At 45.3% G+C, this 21,757-nt stretch overlaps 1 protein-coding gene across 4 annotated transcripts in view; it reads left to right on the top strand.

Moving 5' to 3' along the window:
• The window catches only part of AUTS2 (activator of transcription and developmental regulator AUTS2), a 669,531-nt gene that overhangs the window by 112,217 nt on the left and 535,557 nt on the right, over positions 1–21,757 (top strand). For all 4 annotated transcript variants that reach the window (XM_083587452.1, XM_083587454.1, XM_083587453.1 and 1 more), the window contains exon 2: positions 13,582–13,791. In XM_083587452.1, coding sequence (XP_083443578.1) covers positions 13,582–13,791 — 210 coding nt within the window. The remainder of the gene's footprint in view (positions 1–13,581; positions 13,792–21,757) is intronic.

Below are 21,757 nucleotides of genomic sequence, written 5' to 3'. Positions count from 1 at the left end.
CCGATGAGCTTCAGAAGGCAGAAAGACGCACTGCACTGGGAGTCCAACGTGACCAAAACATGCACCTAAACAGATGGCGTACATAAAATGGCATGCAACTGGGTGTTACATGCTGCCTTAGTGTTCATGCACGAGCATTTGCAGCAGTGTTTCCCAAGCTTGCGTCTCCATCTGTTTTTGGACTACGATTCCCATCATCCCTGACCACTGGTCCTGCTTGCTAAGGATGACGGGTGTTGTAGTCTGAAAACAGTTGGAGATCCAAGCTTGGGAAACTCTGATTTACAGATGTGTGCACTGGAGACTAGATGCATCCACTCTGCCAGCAGATGATGTGGGTCTGTGCTACTCACCTGATCTCCTTCCCTCTGAGCAGGGAGAGAGGGACAAGAGGGTGTTAGAATTCCTGCTCCATGACTGAAGTCATTGGATTGTTGTCTTTCACATGAGGGTACAGTGGTACCTCGGGTTACATACGCTTCAGGTTACAGACTCCGCCAACCCAGAAATAGTTCTTCAGGTTAAGGACTTTGCTTCAGGATGAGAACAGAAATCGTGCTCCAGCGGCAAGGCAGCAGCAGGAGGCCCCATTAGCTAAAGTGGTGCTTCATGTTAAGAACAGTGTCAGGTTAAGAACGGACCTCCAGAACGAATTAAGTACTTAACCTGAGGTACCACTGTATATGTTTTGACTCCACAGAGTGGGAAGTGACAGAGACAGGATGTTTGTGTTACTGTGTTCCGTGAAATGGGACTATTGTCCTTTGTTCTTTTTCTCTTTGCTGTCTGATGCTAGAGAGAGAGGGAGCCATGTTGCAGTGCTCCGTGTATGTTTATAAAGTAGATTAGCCAATATGCTGAGTTGCTGAGGTCTGTCACGCAAGGTGTGCAAACTCTGCGGATCTCTAAGTGTGCCGGTGTCTGTTGGCATCGGTCGCTGTGATGTTTGGGCTGAAGAAAGCTTTTGAAGCTCCCGAACGAAAGACCAGGAGGGAGAGAACATGCCAGTTGGGCATGTGTCTCTACCAGGGTCCTACTCAAGTGTAGGCTGAACTCCTGACAGTTTACACCATGCTGGCAGGCACATCAACTTGCCTCCACTGGCACATTTGCACCACACCAACTTTGGCACCAACTTGTCCCTCCCCGTCTCGTTCCTGGTATGCACCAGTGACTCAGTCAGAAGGAGGGTGTGTGTCATGTGAGCAATGTAGCCCCCTTATGCTGCTGTCCAAACAAACAAAACAAGAAGTGAGAAACCTGTGGACCTTCTAATGTTGTTGGCATGCACTACAACACCAATCACCCCAGAACATAAGCAGGGGCTTATGAGGGCAGGAACCCAGCAACTTCTGGAGGGCAGGAGAGGGCCCTGCTACATAGCATTCTGTACCATAGACTTTGCATTGATCAGGAGCTAGACTTGGTGCCCCACAAGCTGCCCAGCAACTCTAAAATTTGATGGTGCTGCAGCAACCTTTGAGAAGGGAGTTTATCTCCCCAATGAGGCCGGGGGAGCGAACAAGGTGGTGGAAGGATGGGAACCACAGAGCAAAAACGATCCACAGTTGATCTTTTGTTGTTGTGTGTGTTTTCTTTTTCTTTTTTCTTTCAGCTCTTTGAAGGTAGGAAACAAACATTTTGTCCACCCTCTAGCTAAGATAAATATATCAGATCAAGCCAACAGATGATCGCTTTTTCATTTACTAGCAGCTGCTGGCAACAACATACCCCTCACTCTCATATTCCTATTAACCGAGCAGCCACTGATTTATTAAAGGCTAAGACGCATCAAAACAAATGGCTGAGACATCAGTTATATTGCTGTTTACAGCACTTTAATGGGGTTACATAAGAAGGGCAACATGTCTGAAATGGGAGATTTGATGGGCTCATAACGGGGGAGGGGAGAGAGAAGGCTCGTAAAATTACAAGAGGGGAGAGAGACTTCCTACATCATTTGCAGTGGATAAGATGTTAAAAGAACCCGCAATCTTGTTGGAGGAAAGCCGGTGGCCATGTGAGAAGGGTTTCTTTTTTTCCATCCAGAGAACTACCACATTCTTTTATGTTTTCAGAGATGAACACAGGGCAGGGGCTGCTTGTGAGACCCCTCTTCAGGGCTGGCCTAGGACATTTTCCACTTGAAACAAGACAGAAACAGGTGTCTCTCCCCCTCCTCCCAGGATGGCAGAGGGAGAAAAAAAAAGAATACAGGAGAGAGGCAGGTGGCGGCGGGTACCATTTTGTGTATTGCTTCCTCCTCTGTTGCGTCCTCACTGCTTGCTCCTCTCCAGCCTTCTGTTGTCTCCCTTGCTGCCATAAGTTCAGTGGTGGTGGTGGCAGAGGAGGAGGCAAAACAGAAAATGGTGCCCACTCCATTTCTGCCCCTGCCACTTCACTGAAGGCAGTGGGCAGAGGCTGGAGAGGAGCAGATGGCAGTAGTGGCAGAGGAGAAGGCGGGGTGACAAGCACAGGAGGTGGCAAGTGGCAAGTTCCTGGCCTCTTGGATCTGCCGCTCCTCTCAGTTTTCCCCAGCCTGGTGAGACTGGGCTTCACTGAGCCTCATGGGCTAAGTATCACTGTCAGAATCTCTCTCACACCCCCCCCCCCACACACACGAGTGCACTGCAAAATTCATATTGCAAAATTCACAAAAATCTAGACTTCCAACATGGGTTGCCATATGTCCAGACATTTTAGCAATTTCCACCTGGACACTGTTTCTGATGGCCGTATTCCGGACGTATGGCAACACTAACTTCACCCTCACGGTACATTTCTTTACTCCAGGCTAGATTACCTCAGGGCTCTTTCTGATGGGCTGCTGTGATGGGTACAGAACGCAGCAGAAACTGAATTCCTTGTGGTTCAGGTCATATTATGAGGGAGAGACTGTGAGGGGAGAGAGATTTTCTGCTGTCCACCAGGCATTGGCTTTTCTCAACTGCCTCACCCCTCCCTCCAGCCCTAGGAGACTTTCCAGATCATGACTTTAGGAACAGCAGAAGCAGCTGGGAAGAGAGGAGTTCAGGGATATATTTTTAAAATAATTTCATCAGTTGTGTGTCCTTGCGTCTCAATTTGTATTGTGTTATTTACGCATTGTGACTTTCTGTTGCTTTTATTGATTATAGTTTAGAAATTATTTATTGCAATTGTTTAGAGTGGATTTCTGTTTAATTGTTTGTTGCTGGTATTTAATTTTATGGTGGACTAATATATTCCAATGGATTATTTAATATTACTTTATTTGATATAAGTTGTTTATTTTAAAGTTATGTTTTTATTATGACATTTTTTGTATTGGATCGTCAAATTGTTATAAGGTGTGCAATCTTTGCTGTTTCTTCAGCTTGTAAACTGCCTTGTGTATGGAAAGGTGATATACAAATTAAAAGTGAAATGAAACGAAATATTATGGGAAACCCCCTAAGAGAGGCTCTCCTGAAGATCTCAGCAATGAGACAGTGACTTAAGGAATGAGGTGCCTCTTAAGGTATCCTAGACCCAAGATGTTAAGGGCCATGTAAATTAATATGAACTTGATGCAAGGTGAACTGAAAGCCTGGGTGGAGCAGTGGTTAGATGGCTGGGCTAGAACCTGGGAGACCAGGGTTCAATTCTCCACTAAGCTATGAAGCCCTTTGGGTGATGTTGGGCTAGTCATGATCTTCCACCCTAACCTAGATCAGAAGAATTGTTGTGAGAAAAAAATGGAGAGAGGGAGTTGTCTGTACACCACCTTGAGCTCTTTGGAGAAAAGCAGGGATATAAATGCAACAACAACAACAACAACAACAAATTATTATCTATACCCCGCCCATCTGGCGGGGTTTCCCCAGCCACTCTGGGCAGCTTCCAACAGAATATTAAAAACACGATAAAACATCAAACATTAAAAACTTCCCTAAACAGGGCTGCCTTCAGATGTCTTCTAAAAGCCAGATTATTTCCTTGATATCTGATGGGAGGACGTTCCATAGGTCAGCCGCCACTACCGAGAAGGCCCTCTGCCTCGTTCCCTGTAACCTCACTTCTCACAGCGAGGGAATCACCAGAAGGCCCTCAGAGCTGGACCTCAGTGTCTGGGCTGAATGATGGGGGTGGAGACGCTCCTTCAGGTATACAGGGCCGAGGTTGTTTAGGGCTTGAAAGGTCGGCACCAACACTTTGAATTGTGCTCTGAAACGTACTGGGAGCCAATGTAGGTCTTTCAGGACCGGTGTTATATGGTCTGGGCGGCCGCTCCCAGTCACCAGTCTAGCTGCTGCATTCTGGATTAATTGTAGTTTCCGGGTCACCTTCTAAGGTAGCCCCATGCAGAGCGCATTGCAGCAACAACAACAGCCATGTACACATGGGCCAGCGGTGTTGATGGCAGGCTCCACCTGGAACTATATGCTCATTGCAGTGCCTGAAGAGAGAGAGAGCTTGGATACTTTCAGTTCTCTCCCCGGGCTACAGCTTTGCAAATGAATGCACAGCAGCTTTCTACAGACAGTGGAAAGGCAAGCATGTAGACTACAGCACCTTCAGTTTCCCCAAACTGAATGAATAAAAGAGCTTGGAGCATCCAAACAATAATTCATCACTTTAAAGTGGCTTCCTCTGTGACCGCCAACAGTTTAGCAGAGGCTGAGCAGTCTCTCTTGCTAGCAGGCTGTCTTGGTTTTAGTTCCTGGTGGAATTATTGCACAGTGTGATGGGTGTTCGTGTTAAGAGTAGCATCAAACGACTGAACATTCCTTTTCCCTGTGTACAGTAGTATTTTCAATGGAAGACTTAGCATGGTTAATTATCAGAGCAAAGTGCTAAGATTTGTTTTCTCTCCCCTAATTAATTGCTTCATCTGGAGTGGAATGTTAATTTAGATAAATGATCATTTCCTTTATACTACTGAAGTTTCCTCACTTCCCCAGCCCCTTACTGTAATGTTTATTCAGAAACATCCCTGCTCAGATTGGGCAAAATGATACTGCTTAGTGGGGTGAAGGAATTATTTATTATTATATGATTATTATACAGTTTGCATTTAAAGCCAAATTTGTCAAATTCGCACTTCCTGAGACAATATGTGAACCAGAATGCAGCTGTCCTTTGAAATTTGCATTTCTACGAATTTTGTAGTTCTTCAGCTAAAGTGTGAACAAAGACACATACGTTAGGGAAAAGAGTGTGTAAAAATGAAGATATTAGTGAAAATAGTATATATAATATATGGTATTAGGGGAATCGGCTTGCAAAAGCATGGGCATTAGTGATAAACTGCGTATAAAAATGTGTTTTTTAGGAGACGTTTGCACTAAAATGCTGGTGAATTTTCTTTTTTTCTTTTTAAAATTGCTTTATTAAACTTAGAAAAACATAACACAAAATCACAGTTATCCATAAAAAGAACAAAAGAACAATAAAAAAGAACAAAACAAAAGTATTATCAATATCTGTTACACTCTTTCACAGTCTTTTAATTCCATTGACTTCCCGCCAATTCCATATAGCTTTGATTACATATTTATCTATTTCACTATTCATATCTGTTTCTCATAATTGCTTATCAGAAATACTGTATGCTGATGAATTTTCATGAGAATTTTTTAAATGCAAATTGCTACGGAAAGACAAGCTGAATTTAAAACTGAAAAAAGGAAAAACAGAACTGAAATTGACAGATTCTTCCATTCCCTACTGCTTACCAAAACTAATCTGGAGGTAAAGAGTATCAAAAGTTTTTGAGGTACAAAGGAAGACACTCTAGGTCTCAGAATTACCTTGCAAACCATAGGAGACTGTTACATCCTTAGCTTGGTATTGACTGTGTCAACTTTCTTCAACCTGCTGCCCCCAAGATGTTGCTGGGCAACAGTTCCCATCAGCCCAATGGCCAATTGGTCCAATGGCTGAAGGATGATGGGAGTTTTAGCCACATCTAGAGGGCTCCATCTTGAGAGAGGCTGAACTACGCTGACCAACAGCGACTCTTCCATGGTTTCAGACAGGACAGGTTTCAGATCTTTCCAACTTGAGATGCCAGAGTTTGAATCTGAGACCTGCATGCAAAGCATGTTCTGTGTCATGAGTCCTGTAGCAGCAATCCAAGAGGTTAGAGACGGGCAACCTCTGTTGGAGAGGAAGGAAGAGTCCAACAAGAGAGATGTGGGGGGCAGGACTTGAGCCATGCGCTGGTGGCGCTGGACAACCCAGAAGTGGAGGGGGAGCCACTTGAGCCAGCCCTGACATCACTTCCTTTGCCTGATATTTTCACGGCAGCCAAAGAGCTGGTACACCAATCAGCAGGGCTCTGTTAGCCAACACCTGTACCTGTCTCTTAGTGGCCTCAGTGATGTCTTTAAAAGGCAGCATGATAGCTACATTCTACCTCTGTTGTTGGAGGTAGAATATTGTTCTAATCGGGGGAAATATTGTTAAACATGTCAGTGTACAGTAGATCCAGCCTGAGGCTACATAAGGGAATGAAAACCTCCTGACCTTATGAAGGGACACCTCTTTCAAGCAAGTTGTTCTAGTCCCTAACCAAATCCGAAGCGTACCCTTTTGTTCCCATGGAAGATTCAAAGCCATCCATTTTAAGCTGGAAAAAAAATATATATATGCATCCATTATTTATTGACTATGTTTCTAATTTATCCTCAATGAGCTTTTTAGCCTGGCCTGCTCTTCCCTCGCATGCAGTCTGCCCATGTAATGGCTTGCGCTCCGGCATTGAGAAGATTTGCTTTTAAGATTGTTTGTTCCCTTGTTCGAATTATCTTTAATGGATGTTTTATTTGAAGCTAGGGTTTCAGATGCATGTACATCAGATTATTAATTAGGGGGGGGGATAAGATGAGGGTCTTGCAAAGTAATTTGAATGCAGGTCAGATTTTTTATATATTTGTGGTGTGGGGTGTGGTGGGGTCGGGTTGTGCAAAAATGACCTCCCTCAAATTCTCCATCCTATTGACTGCTGGCAAAATCAAGGCAGGGGGAAAAATAATAATTAAATATTTTCTAAAAGAGGGGCAGGAATATCTGAATGGTAACAAGACCCCCCCCCAAGTAATTTCTATTGGTTTCCAAATTTGTTACAGATCATTGCCAGATTGGAATTAATTTTATACATTTCCCCCCAAAGACTGATTTCCTACTTCTGTTCTTAGAGAAGTCCATGATGTTTTCCCATTGATGAGTATATTACAAATTAATCTCTAATTGACATCTTTTTTGTTGTTGTACATCAATATACTTAACCATCTGATTATCTGAGAATTGGAGGTCAAGTCTCAGATAATCAGAGTCAGGGGAGTGGTTAGTACTGTGGAGAGATGCAAATGGACTCCATTTACGGGGTGAACACATTTAATAAAATATGCAAGTACATATTTTGGGTTGCACTGATGTTCTATGTAACACAGGTGTGAGATATTCTGATGTTCTACGTAATGCAGGTTTGTGATAGAAATCAAAGATGCTTATAACCATTTTTTTTTAAAAAATCTGCTTTTCTAGGGTTGCCATATTTCAAAAAGTAAAAACCAGGATGCCCCAAGCTTTTTTAAAAAGGGAAGCACTGGAAATCTCATTTGACAATCTGAGCAGCAGAGGAACCTTTTCCCTGGAAGGGCTGCTCGATTTGTCATGCATTTCCATGTATCTAACTGTGTGTGCTTTGTTGCTTTTATATATATATAAAACCTGGCCTTCTGGCCTTCAGCCAAATCAGTGAAAGCAGTTCTTGTGCTCCCGTGTATTTTGCCTTTCCAATGCCTAGCTGAAAGGTTGGTTTATCCAGTGGAGTAACACCGGGCGAAAGTGGCCGGGTTGGAGGGATTTATTCTCATTGCATGGCTGAAAACCACTTAGGAAGAGGGTTGGGCGCAAATGCATTAGATTATGGTTAAGCAGCTTATGGACGTAAAAACACATTAGAACTTTATAGCACCCTATAAATTATAGGCCTTGCAGCTTGCTCTTTCACAATGGGAGATAATTACATTCATTAATCTACTACTACTAGGACCATAATATTGCCTTCCAAATAGTGCTTGTGTTCCGTTTGCTCTCGGGTTGATCAGCTGGGAGCAAAGCGCGGGGAGGGGGGAGAAAACAACAACAACAGCTCTTTCCCTTTCTTCCCACCCTCCTTATGACTTTTAAAATAATGGTGATTTGTTTTCATTGCAGAATTTTAGATCTAGGTGGGAGCTCATGCCTCTTTCAGCTCACCAGTGTGTGGGGAGGTTCCCTTCTGAGGAGAAGATTCCTGGGTTGTGAAAAGAGTAGAGGGTTGTGAGCGAGAGCCTAGCTGAAAACTCCCCTGTGAAGATCTGCGGGCAGAATGGCTTCTGATATGTCTAGCCCTTTAAGGAGGACCCAATCCAATTATAACAGGAACCAGGGCTGTTCCAGCTGCAATCAGGCCAGCCAAAGAAGGGCAGGTCAAGGCAGGGAGCAGTTGGGGGTGTGGAGGCTTATAATACAGTGTTACCTCAGGTTAAGAACTTAATTCGTTCTGGAGGTCCGCTCTTAACCTGAAACTGTTCTTAACCTGAGGCACCACTTTAGCTAACGGGGCCTCCCGCTGCCGCCGCCATGCAATTTCTGTTCTCATCCTGAGGTAAAGTTCTTAACCTGAGGTACTATTTCTGTGTTAGCGGAGTCTGTCACCTGAAGCGTCTGTAAGTTGAAGCGTCTGTAACCTGAGGTACCACTGTAACTGAAAGGTAATTATCAGGGGAAAGGGTCATGGGTGGAGGCAGGATTTAAGGGGACTGGCAAAATGGGGAGGGGGGGCACAGAACCAAGCTCACCATCTTTGAGTTTCATTTCCCCCCAAAAGCTCACCAACTTTTGTGTCCTGAATTTGTCTTCTAGAAATATGGCAACCCTAGACTTTAATAGTTAAAATTTTAATACATAAAAGTGTGTGTGTGGGGGGGGAGACCCACACCCACACCCACACACCAGACATTCCTTTATGCTAGCTATTTCTCAGAAATGAAAGTGGGTTAATTGGTGAAGTGGCATTTTCAGAGATTTCAGTTGGGCTTCTTGTAATTTCTAGATCACTCTCAGAAAGAATTCACCCAATGCCTCTGGGGTAGGATTACTAGATAGAGCCATCCAGTCTTTGTGATGAGCTCATTTCTTTGGGTAGGCGGCAAAGAAGTGGCAAAGCGGTAGATCATTTTCAAGTGGCATTTGCACACATTGATTAGCTTGTGGGTTCCGTAATGATGAAGTCCGCTCACATAACCCAGTGTTGTGAACACTCTCCTCCCTGCAGCCACATAGAAACAGAGGGAGCTGCCTTACACCAGGCCAGGCTATTTATCTGTTTAGCTCAGCATAGTCTGCTCTGTTCCCTGTGGAACATCTGCTTTACATGCAGAAGGTCCCAGATTTGATCTCCAGGCAGGGCTCTGAGAGAGAACCATGCCTGATTTCATGGAGAGCTGCTTCTAGTCAGTGTAAATAATGCTGAGCTGGATAGGCAGCTTCTGAAGTTCCTACCAATGACTTTCAGCAACCCTCTGGGTTTCAGGCAGGGTTCTCCCCCAGTCCTAATTGGAAATGTTGGGGACCTTTTTCATGCAAAGCAGATGCTGTACTGCTGAGGTTTTGTCTCCCCCCTCCTCTTAATGGTCCAGCAGTCTTAAGGAGAGAAATATATTTCTCATCACCTGCTCTCTGAGTCGTTTAATTGAAGCTGTTGGGGATGGAACCTGGGAGCTGTAGTTTAAGGGTACTCAGATGTGATAGGACCCCCATGCCCTTCATAGACCCCTCATTCCCAGAGTGATTTAACAATCACATACTGTTCCAACTTTTTCAGATCAAAAATTGGGATGTGCGTCTGTCGGGACATGCGTCACAGCAAGTCACATGACCTACACCATGATCTCGCTAAAAAAACCCACACGCTGCACTTTTTCAGGGCGTGATCTTGTCAGCCCTGGTGAAAGTGCTTTTTAGAGGTGAAAGCATGACACTCAAAATATCTGCTGCAATCTAGCACAGAAAAAAATGGGACGTCCCATTTTTTCCAGGACACATGGCGGGTATGCAATCAACCTCTCTTCCTAGGGAATTGTAGCTCTATGAGGGGAATTTGGGTTTCGTAAGAATTCTTGGGGGCAAAGGATTCTCCAGGATTCTTTGGGGGAAAGCCATGATTATTTAAGGGGTATAATGATGCTTTAAATATCTGGCCTTAGTATCTGATAGCTTAAATTTCCAGCCAGAAACTCTTTAAGTCCTGCCAAACAGTCTTCCTTTCAGGCACTGGTAGGCTGGGACCCCTTCCCTTTTAGCCATTTCAGACTATTCTGTTTAACAAATCAAGACGTCTTTCCTGCAAGTTAAGTAAATTCTGAAATCATAGATTATGAATTAAAGGTATCGATGGTGCATCTTACCGGGTTATCACAGAGCATTTCGTTCAATCTGTTTAGGGATAAATCTGACATCTAATTCTCCAGTTACTCTGCAATCATCTCTCTATTGATCTCTCCCTCTGCCATGTCTGCACAGTGTTTTATAAACTTTACTATTCACCCTGATGGATTCAATAAGTGCATATTTAAATAGAGAACATTTTCCTTCCACACTAAGCTGATTCTGCTTATATGAACTGATCACATCTGGTTGACATGCAAAAGAAAGCCCTGTGAGGGAAGAGACCTGCCGAATGGGTGCAGACCATCTGCTGGCTGAATGTGTGGATGATGGGCTCATGGTCTGATAGCAGGGCTGGCCCCCCTGGATAGCTCAGTTGGTTAGAGTGTGGTGCTGATAATGCCAAGGTTGCAGGTTCGATTCCCGTATGGGACAGGGTCCCTTCCAACTCAGAATCATAGACTCTATGAATCATAGAATCAACTCTAACTCTCTCTCTCTCTCTCTCTCTCTCTCTCTCTCTCTCTCTCACACACACACACACACACACATCCATTGCAAGTTCTTCCAGTTCATGAGGAAGTAGCCGTAAGTGAGCAGCAACATAATGTATGCAACCCATAATATATTTGCCTCGTTCAGTGCCCGGGTAAGATGGTGTATGTGGTGAGGAAGGCAACTGGATCAATCACAGTTGTTTATTAGGTGGGTGGGTGTCCAGACACACTGAGGAAGGGGAGGGTTCTCTGTACACCCCAGGGGTGGACTTTTCCTTCCTTTTGTATTGGTTTTGTTAGCTCAGTTGGCTAGAGCCTGGTGCTGATAACTCCAAGGTTGCAGGTTTGATCCCCGTATGGGACAGTTGCATATTCCTGCATTGCAAGGGGTTGGATTAGATGATCCTTAGGGTCCCTCCCAATGTTACAATTCTATGATTGAGGTGGGTAACCAATTACCCTAATATACCTGGGGGTAGGGAAACTGGGATCCTTGCTTCACCAGAGGTTCTCCACCTGAGGCACCTTGACACACCTCACCACTCTCTTGCTGTGCCATTTGCTCTGGCTTCAATCCTGTTTTTCAGCTGAGGATGCCAAGGTCTTAGCAAACAGCACCAAGGCAGCTTATAACAGACATGATACCGAGATGACACGGGGTCATCCAGTTTAATCCATCATGGCTGACCTATAGTGTGCTTTGTACTCTGACCTATAGCTCACTTTGTATTCATCATAGTGGCTGGTTCTGCAGGTCTAGTGGGCCCCAGATGAACAAGAGTCAGAACCTGAGTGCATAGGGCCTCACAGGATGCAATTCCTTTTTGTTCCCCACTTTTATGATCTCCCAGCACAGCCAGATAGAGTTCACTGCATGGAAGAGGTTAATGCCAGGGCACCTCTGTCATTTTGTAAACCTCTGCCTTGGACTGGATTTATACTTTGATTAAGGACCATGTCTCTGGTGGCCTATATGAATAAAGGGGCTAGATAGCAGCATGCCCATTAAACTATCTTCTGATTTGGGCATGGATGTCTCATCCTGTCTTTTTGGATTATGTGTCTATATATTTTCCTGTTTGGGTTACTTTTTTTGTTGTATTACAAAGTGGTGATAAGTCTCTCTCCCCCCCCCCCCCCCGTGGTTCATGTTTACTTTTTGACGGATTAGCCATTCTTTTTGTCTTATCGGTAGGTGACCTTTAACGGCAGAACCTGTTCCTTCCTTGCTTGCCATTGGGAGTAACACTTGTGATATTTGAGATCTTAGATAAGCGTTAAGTCCAGCCTTTGTCCTGGCTCCCACTGGATGAAGGGCTTGGACTCGGATTACGTTTTCTGTCAAAACCTTTCATGCTGAGATCAGTGTGATATATAAGCAGGTGCAAAGACATAGCTGCACAAGCGAACACATTGATCCAACAGTTGACATCCTCCCTGGGCTCCTGTTAGGAGGAAGTGGAGCGGGCACGGCCTCAGCATGGCAAGCAAGAGGCATATTTCGCCTGAGGGAGCAAAAAGAACTCCACCTGGTGGGCTGGCCATGAAACGTCTCTTCACAATGGCATTGGTGTCTCCGTGTCCTCAGTGACAGAGGGGGCAACAGTGCCAGTTTGGAGCCACACAACTGGAGCCACTCCAGGAGTGCTAGGGGAAAAATAAATCTCCTCTGGCAACCAAGGTGGCCCTGTGGTTTCAGATAACATATGGGTTGCTGTTGTTTAGTCATGTCTGACTCTTCGTGACCCCATGGACCAGAGCAAGCCAGGCACTCCTGTCTTCCACTGCGACAAGTCTAAAAAAGCCCAGGACACAAATTTTAACAGCCCTTGGAGCGGCTATGGTGACTCATTAACCAGAAGTAATTTAGCATTAACTCTGGAAGTGTATACAGGGGTACCTCGGGTTACAAACACCTCGGGTTGCAAACACTTCAGGTTACAGACTCCGCTAACCCGGAAGTAGTACCTTGGGTTAAGAACTTTACCTCAGGACGAGAACAGAAATTGCATGCTGGCGGCATGGCGGCAGCAGGAGGCCCCATTAGCTAAAGTGGTACCTCAGGTTAAGAACGGTTTCAGGTTAAGAATGGACCTACAGAACGAATTAAGTTCATAACCAGAGGTACCACTGTATTCGGTTCTGACCAAACTAAGCTCCCTAGAGCAAACTATACATAGGAGTCTGACCTCACCAGAATCAACTGCTTTGCAGTTCAGCCATGCCCAATCTGCTCCACACCTGATGGCATCAGGTGTGGAGCAGAGAGGCATGACTTGGGCAAAATGGGGTCTCCCACCACTGTTCCAGATTGTATAGTGCTAAGGGGTCCCAAGTTAACCCTTTCAACTGTCAGGGCTTCTTCCAAAGAATCCGGGGGGACGGGACTGCTGTTTGTTAAGAGTGCTGTGAGTTGTAAGAAGGTCCTTATTCCCCTCGCAGAGCCAGGGTTACCCGAGAAATGGTGTTGATTGATAAACCACTCTTGGAATGGCAAAAGTGACTTTCCCGTGTGCATGTGCTCTCCACTAAGCTACGGCAGCTGCAGGATCTAGTTTAAAAGTTGGCCACCGTGTTACTGAACTTGAAAACTTAGCTGGATTCACTAAAACCTTGCACTTGTAGTTGATAGTCTTCCAAAACAACAACAGGATTCCTTTCTCTTTCTCCCCTCCCAACCATACAGAAGGAGGTTGTGGTGAAGCCTCATGACCTCATGGAGAAGCGCCTGGACCCCTTTGTGAAGAAGAAACGGGACGTGCTCACTAATGGACTGCCGTACCACCTGAAAAAGAACAGACTGCACCATCGCCACTACAGCTCAGACCGGGAGAATGACCGCAACCTCTGCCAACATCTCAGGAAAAGGAAGAAGTTCCTGAAAGGACTCAGTCAGGTAGGAAGCGTTGAAAAATGTATTGGAGTGGAATGGCCTTATTTCTCCACTTTAGACATATCTGTTTGCTATCTCTGGCATTGCTTTCCCTCCTGGTTTCTGCTGCAACGTCTTTCTCCTCTTGGGGTTGGGCCCTTGAGGTTGCCTCTTGGCAAGATGGGGATGGAACGTTGAGTCAAAGTTGGGCTGATGTTGTCTTGGGTGTTTCTCTGGCTTAATGATTCCTAGATATAAATGAGTTGCTACTCCAGTCAATGGAACTGATGGGACTAGGGTTGTCTCAGTATTACAGGTGGCCTAGGGGGGCAACAAAGGTGGCGCAGCTCCAGGGGAATGGCGTTGAGCGCCACACCAGAAGGTGGTGCGTGCAAATGAGTTTGTAAGCAGGATTGCTTCTGGGATCTGTGTCTGCTGGATTCCTCCCCACAACTTGCATTTCTGCTTTACGAGATACGTCCATTGCACCTGTACAACAGCAGGGTTGTTGTTGTTGTTTTAAATATTTTTTACTAAAATCCCAGGGGTTGGCAATTAAAGGAGAAAAAAATGGAAAACTAGCTAATGAACATAGACGGACAGATGAGCTGGAGATTTCAGGGACAGAAATGGCTGTTTCCAATGGTGATTTTAGATGGACAAATAGCACCCTATTTCAAATGTCGAGGATTTATTTATTATATTATATTTTCATTTCCCCTCCCCACCTGGTAGGATCAGAATTTCATTTCCTCCAGAAGGGTTTTGTAAAGTTTCTTTCTTTTTAAGGAAACGGGTCACCGTTTGGCTTTGTTCATTACGACCACATATGGCTCCAAGTGAGCAACTTGCTCTTATGAAGTTTGGAAGGAGCCTGAGGCCTTTGGTGCCTCTGTCCTCAACCTCCTCCAGGCTCCACCCCCTTGAGAGAAATTATGGGCCTTAACTGGCCAACCTTCTGACCTGAAGATGGACACTCCGCCTTCATTCCATAGTTTTCTCCTGATGTGCTCCTGGTACTGCTGTACTGGTGATGTGTAGTGGAAGGCATCTAGTCCTTCAAGATCAAGGAAAGGTGCCTCTGAGAGCCTGGGCTGTGACCCTATAGGCCCTGGTGGTCTGGGAGGCTCATCTGGGAGTTATTGTCCAAGTGCCTCAGGTGCAGTTGCCTCCAGTGATCTTCTGCAATCTGCCCTGAGCCCTGATCTAGATCCTGCTCCATATCTGGTGCCCCCACAGCCTCTATGTCCAGTTCATTGCTGGATGCAGGGCTCATAACAGATGCTGACAGGCATAATACGAATGGCATCTTAGGAAGGTGCCTAACCTGTTGTTGAGTGCATAGTACAAACGTTGCCTAGATGCTACGCTGGCATGACATCTCTATGTACTGAGGATGCACTCTTGGCTTGTGCAGGGAGTTGAACTTGCTGGTTTGTAGCGCAGGAGCCCTTGGCTACCCTGCCATGCTGTATGATGGCGAGAACAGCCATGATCTTCCTTCGCCTTTTCTTACAGGCAAACCTTTAATGGAGTGTTCATAATTAAGTAGGAATTTTTTTTTTGGGGGGTGACCATATGGTTTCTGAAATAATAGTGATTGTTTCTAGTATAAAGTGGCTTCCTGTGTGTGCGTGCGCGTGCGCAAGCGCACTTAGGAAGTACATGCATCGACGCAAACATTCACCATGGAATTGCAACACCATTCAAAGAAAATTTTTGGAGAACATTTTAAATGAACAAGTAAGAGATGGTTGCTTAACCTTTTGTATACTTTGTATACTTGCCACTCCTTGACATCAAATGGCCCCACAAGTTGTTGTCCGTGCCCAAATCAGATCCAGAGAGCCAGTGTGGTGTAGTGGTTAAGAGCGGTGGACTTGTAATCTGGTGAATCGGGTTGATGTCTCCACTCCTCCACATGCAGCTGCTGGGTGACCTTGGGCTAGTCACACTTCTTTGAAGTCTCTCAGCCCCACTCACCTCACAGAGTGTTTGTTGTGAGGGAGGAAGGGAAAGGAGAATGTTAGCCGCTTTGAGACTCCTTTGGGTAGTGATAAAGCGGGATATCAAATCCAAACTCTTCAAAATGCAAGTTTACCTGCATTTTGAACTTGGGTGGAAAGGTGAAACTACTCAGAAGTGGAGAGATGGTGGCCAGGCATGTGATCCCAACCATTTCTCCCATATTCTCCCCTCAAAGCTGTCTTTCCTCACAGAGGAAGAGACATTGCATGCCTGCTTATTCTCATTTGGACACAACATGCAACCTCTCAGTGGTGCTGAATGCCCTGCCTGATGTGAAACAAAATGAGCTGCCTTATGAATCTTTGTAGAAAAGCTTTCTGGCACAGTTTGCTTCTTGGGAGTCCCCAAAGCATGCAAGGGTTTCTCTGATATTGCTTAAGGGAGGGTCTAATGTAGGCTTCCTCGGCCCTCCAGATGTTTTTGGCCTACAACTCCCATGATCCCTAGCTAACAGGACCAGCGGTCAGGGATGATGGGAATTGTAGTCTCAAAACATCTAGAGGGCCGAGGTTGAGGAAGCCTCATCTAATGTAAAGGTAGATCCAACAAATTGGACATGAGCAAACCTCTTGTCTTGCAAGCTTGCTCACAACAACATAAAGCACCCTCTGAATATCTGGCAGAAGGCACAAGCAAGGATTGGTTGAAATGAAAAAGAAAAAAAAGACTTCTGCAAAGACTGAAACTGTTCTGAACAGTTTATTATAAGAACACATTTATTATTATGATTATTAATTGTTTTGTTTCTGTACTTCTTAGCTCTACATAGTAGCATCTGGTTAGAGCCCAGTAAATATTCAGTATGTGACGTTCCATATTTCCAACACAATATTTGAGTTCTGGTGTTCCAAATCTGAGAATCCTGTGAAAAGAAGATTGGAGGTTTTGAGCAGTTCCAAGTAGGAAGGAAATATCACTTGGCACACAGTCAGAATGAGAAATTCATCTTGTTTCTTGTCGGATTGTGTCACTTTTAATGAACTGTAACGCCAGACTCCAGGCATGTCCATGTCACCCGGTGCTGACTGCAGTGGTCTTTCCACTGTTCAGGAAATGCTTCCTTGGAAGTGTTGAAGATAGCCATCTGGCCAAGAAGTACCTCATAATATAAAGCTGGACATTGCGCTTGTGCATCACAACACACAGAAAGAGGAACATCTGCAAGGCTTAGAAATTTAGAGAAAAGGGGGACAGGTTGGAGAGGTGTATAAAACATTGAATGGTTTGGAGAAGGAGCATAATTTCCCTCTCACATCGTACTGGAACTCTGGGACCTCTGATGAAGCTGAATGTTGGGAGATTCAGGACTGTTAAAAGAAAGTACTTATTCACACAGGGTTCAGCAATGGGATTCCCCCCCCCCCACGAGGGGTAGTGATGCTGCTCATGTGTAGAGTCTATCTGGAGATCTTCCTTGTTGCTTGATCCATGCTCAAAAGAGCCCTGCCTGATGTGCATCCTGCCTCATCCTGTGCTACATTCTGCTATATTTCCAGAAGCGGTTTTTAGACTGTGTGAAAGCTCAAAGATAAGGTGGAAATTGATCGTTAGGGAAACACCCACCAAATGGAATAAACTGTTGTGTGAATGCAGCCTGGATTGTGTGACAAGGACCCAGCTGCCAAAACTGGGTCCAGGTGTGGGAGAGGATTAAACCATTTTACTTCCCCCACTTTTTTTTTGTCAATGGTGGGGCACACCTGTCTTGGTAGAGTGTGAGCGAGACAGTAGAAATTGAAGCTGGGAAGGGGAGAAGTGTCTGATTGGTTGTGCCAACAGTTGGGGGGGGGGAAGCGAAGCCGATGAGTTTGGATTGCGTCTTGCTGTGCTGTTCCAAGGCAAGTTGACAGCAGTGACAAGCGATTTACAACATGCTATTTAAAGTTTTGGATTTGCAGCCTCAACGCTGACGTGTGAGTGCTCTTTAGCAACTGCTTTCATTACTCCCCATCCAAGAACTGCTAATTGAAAAGAAAGCAGTGGGTGGGTTTCAGAGAAGGAGGGAAGAACGGATTGACGTGACTGCATCAAATACACAGGCTTCTATCCTGGCTTTATTTTGACAATCTTATTAACTTAAGATTGGACTCCACCAGAATTTATGCTGCCTGCCAATCCCTCTGAAACAAATGTATATGTCTGCCTTCTAGGGATTTATCAGTCAAAGGTATATAGAGCTCCCTGGAATATAATCCAAGATGTCTTAAGATGCTTGGAAGCCCTAGTCCTACTCAATGTTGGAAGGTCAAGGGTGGGGTAGGAATGTTTGGCATGCATGCAGACGTTGCAGTTTTGGAGTGCTCCAGAGCACTGCTGTTCTGCTCGGGTTCTGTTTACGGGCTTCCCATAGGGCCAGCCGGCCAGCCATGGTTAGAGCAGGTAGGTAGACAAGATGGGCCACTGGTTTGATGCAGCAGGTTCCAGTTATGTTCCTAATAAGGATCTCAAGTGTTTAAGAACTTGGAGATCCACCACCAACTAGAATAAGGAGTAGTGGTGTAGATTAGTGTTTCCCAGACTTGGCTCTCCAGCTGTTTTGGGGCTACAACTCCCATCATCCCTAGCTAGCAGGACCAGTGGTCAGGGATGATGGGAAATGTAGTCCCCCCCAAAAATGCTGGAGGCTCAAGTTTGGGAAATTCTAGTCTGGATGGAACAGCAGACTGACTCTGGGTAAAGCAGTACCAGAGGTTTTGTGCTGGTACTGGGGGCTAACTGAGAGACGAGGTCCGAGTCCAGTCTGAGGTTGATGGTGCAATATGAAGGCAGTCCATAGAAGTTGAAGCTGGGTGCAGGGCAGGGAAGCAGGTCAGGGAACAGGCTGGAACCGACAACCAACAATGTTGCTCCCGCAACTTGGGACTGGGGCTGGCTTTTATCTCCCCCGAGGCATAGGGCAGACCCGATCCTCAGGTGACTCGCCTCTCCTGGCCTGGAGGTGAGCACTCCTCCTGCAGGAACTTAGTTCCCTCCGCCTCTCTGCCCTGAGCCTCTGCAGCTCAGGAGAGGCTGGAGGGCTACCAGACCCAGAGGCAACCTCAGCTTCCTCTGATGGGGCTGAGGGTGGAGCACCTGCAGGCAATGGGTCCTCCATCCCCTCAGGAGCCAGAGCAGACTCAGCTGGTGCCTGCACCTGAGGATCCAGCACAGGTGAGGACCCTTCAGGCTCATGCCCCAGCCCTGCTCAGCTGCTTCTGGAGGCAGGGAATCCAGTGCAGGCTGGGATTCCTCAGGTTCAGCCTCCGAATCCGATTCCCAGGCCATCACAGGTTTGTATGTGGGTGCTGCTCCGTAACATGCTTGATGACGCTTGTGTCTCTCCTATAACAGGTGTGGCCAACTTTCCCCCCTGATGAATGCCACATTGTCACTCGGTTAATATATCAGGGGCCGCCTACTAACTGCAGGTGGGACCAGAGTCAAATGTAATTGGAGCAGTCACTTCTTTTTGTTATCTATCTCCCTTGCCCAGTAGGTTACAGCTGGAAGAATCACTTTTGCCAGAGGTTTAAACTGATTGCTTGCAGGTGGCTTTTGAACTTTGGCCGGGGCAGGGGGGCGCTAAACAATTCGGAGAAGGGGTGGAAGCTGTCCACTGCTGCCATGTGCGACTCTTTGTCCTACAAAAGCAAACAGCTATAGTGTAAGAATTGTTGGATATTCATACATGGACACAGGAAGCAGCTGAGACAGACTATTGGTCTGTCAAACTCATTATTGACTACACTGACTGGCAGGGGCTCTCTGAGGTTTTGGAGATGGGGTCTTCTCAGCACTAGCTGGCGATGTCAAGGGCTGAACCTGGGTCAGGTTGCAGACACAAAGTATAGTTCTGCTGCTAGGAATGGGTGATTGTATCAGTTTGGGGGCCTCGTCTGCATTGTGCATTTAAAGCAGTATCATTCCACTTCAAACAGTCATGGCTTCCCCCAAAGAATCCTGGGGATTGTAGCCTGTTAAGGTTGAGAGTTGTTAGGAGACACCTTATTCCCCTTGAAGAGCTACAGTTCCACAAGTTTCCCAGGAAGAGGGAGAAGCCTTGATTGCTTTAAGTGGCATGATATTGCTTTAAATGTATAGTACAGGTGGGGCTTTGATGTCGCTGAGTTCCTCATTTTCCCCCAAAAGTGAAATCTCTTCCTCCCTCCCCTGCTCCTGTTTGGTAATGAAGGCGCAGAGTTTTTTTCTTCCTTTCTTCCATTGACCATTATAGTGGTACCTTGGGTTCAGTACTTAATTCGTTCCGGAGGTCCGTTCTTAACCTGAAACTGTTCTTAACCTGAAGCACCACTTTAGCTAATGGAGTCTCCTGCTGCTGCCGCACCGCTGGAGCACGATTTCTGTTCTCATCCTGAAGCAAAGTTCTTAACCTGAGGTACTATTTCTGGGTTAGTGGAGTCTGTAACCTGAAGCGTATGTAACCCAAGTCACCACTGTATTAGAGTTCGCAGTCGTCTGCTCTGATCAGAAATGGAAACAAAATACCTCACATAAAATATGGGCTGGTGGGAGGAACCAGAGCTGAATTTTTCTTGGATGGAGGCGGGGGAGACTTTATTGCAGACACTGTTGAATATTGTAACATCTTGAAGAAAATGTGTTAAATTAATTCTGTTTGGTATCTTACCATCTGGCCCATGATAGCTTACATTAAACACACACATATAAAAACATAAAGTGAACACACAGACACACCTTTAGAGTTTTGCAGCTGAATTGCTTGACTGATGAATCTGAGTTCCATCGCATTTTCTTTCAGTGTGCGCACATGCTGAACCCCCTTTTTGTAAGCATTCCGTATGGGTGGGTGTGAATCAGATAATCTGCGTCTTCTATTGGGACTAATTTACTCAACAGAGTATTGGCTGTTTGGTACCCACATCAGATAAATCTATAATGCCCACAAAGGCGTCAGACAACGAAGAGTCAAACTCCAGTGCTTTTACTGAAGAAAGATAGTCATTGTGTTTTCAATAAATTTTTATTAGATTTTCCACAGTGATAACACAAGCCACAAAGCAAAATGATACACAAAAACAGAAAAGATATTCATTGTGGTTACTCTTCATGTTTTGGAGTTCAAAACTCCTTCTTCAGGAGCTATAAATTTATTGGAATACCCCTCCCCCCAAAAAACCTCCCGTTGTTCTGTAAAACTGAATTCAAAATCTAGCTTTAAGCAAGTTGTGAGGTAACTTTCTTTCTTTTTGCAACTCTGCAATGAATCTGAAAGAGTTTTGAAGTCTGAAACACAAATGCAACCCGCACACCTGTAGTGGGAGCACCAGAGCTTGTCTCCTCTTTGCCTGACTCATTGTTGTACTTCTTTCCTTCATCCGACATGCGCACGTACAGTAAAATAAATGTGTATACAAGAAAATGAGGGAAGGGAGTTAAGAAAAGGGGCTTACTACTTCACACAGCATGTAGTTATGGAACTCACTCCTAAAACATACCCTTCAGCATTTCCCTGATGAAAATAGGGATGTCCTTTTCAATAATAATAATAATAATAATAATAATAATAATAATAATAATATTTATACCTCGCCCACCTGACTGGGTTGCCCCAGCACTCTGGGCGGCTTCTAACATATATGAAAACATTAAGCATTAAAAAAGCTTCCCTATACAGGTGTCTTCTAAAGGTTGCATAGTTACCTATTTCCTTGGCTCGGGGGTCACATAAATCCATACCCTCCAACATCTCTTTGTTGAAAATAGGGACATCCTACAGAAAAGCAGTATGTTCTGGGATCCAATCAGAAACTGGGACAGCTTCTGTAAATCTGGGACTGTCCTTGGAAAATAGGGACATTTGGAGGGTCTGCTAAAAGAGGCAGTGATGGCCAAGAATGTGGTTGGCTTTCAAAGAGAGTTAGACAGTCTCATGGAGTGGCTCATCACCAGTGGCTACTGGCTATGATGGCTCTGTTCTGCCTCTGCTTTTGGAGGCAATATG

This window comes from Podarcis filfolensis (genome assembly GCF_964270895.1).
Source record: "Podarcis filfolensis genome assembly, chromosome: 15".
In the NCBI taxonomy this organism is placed as follows: domain Eukaryota; kingdom Metazoa; phylum Chordata; class Lepidosauria; order Squamata; family Lacertidae; genus Podarcis; species Podarcis filfolensis.
This window is presented reverse-complemented; position numbering and strand designations above follow the sequence as displayed.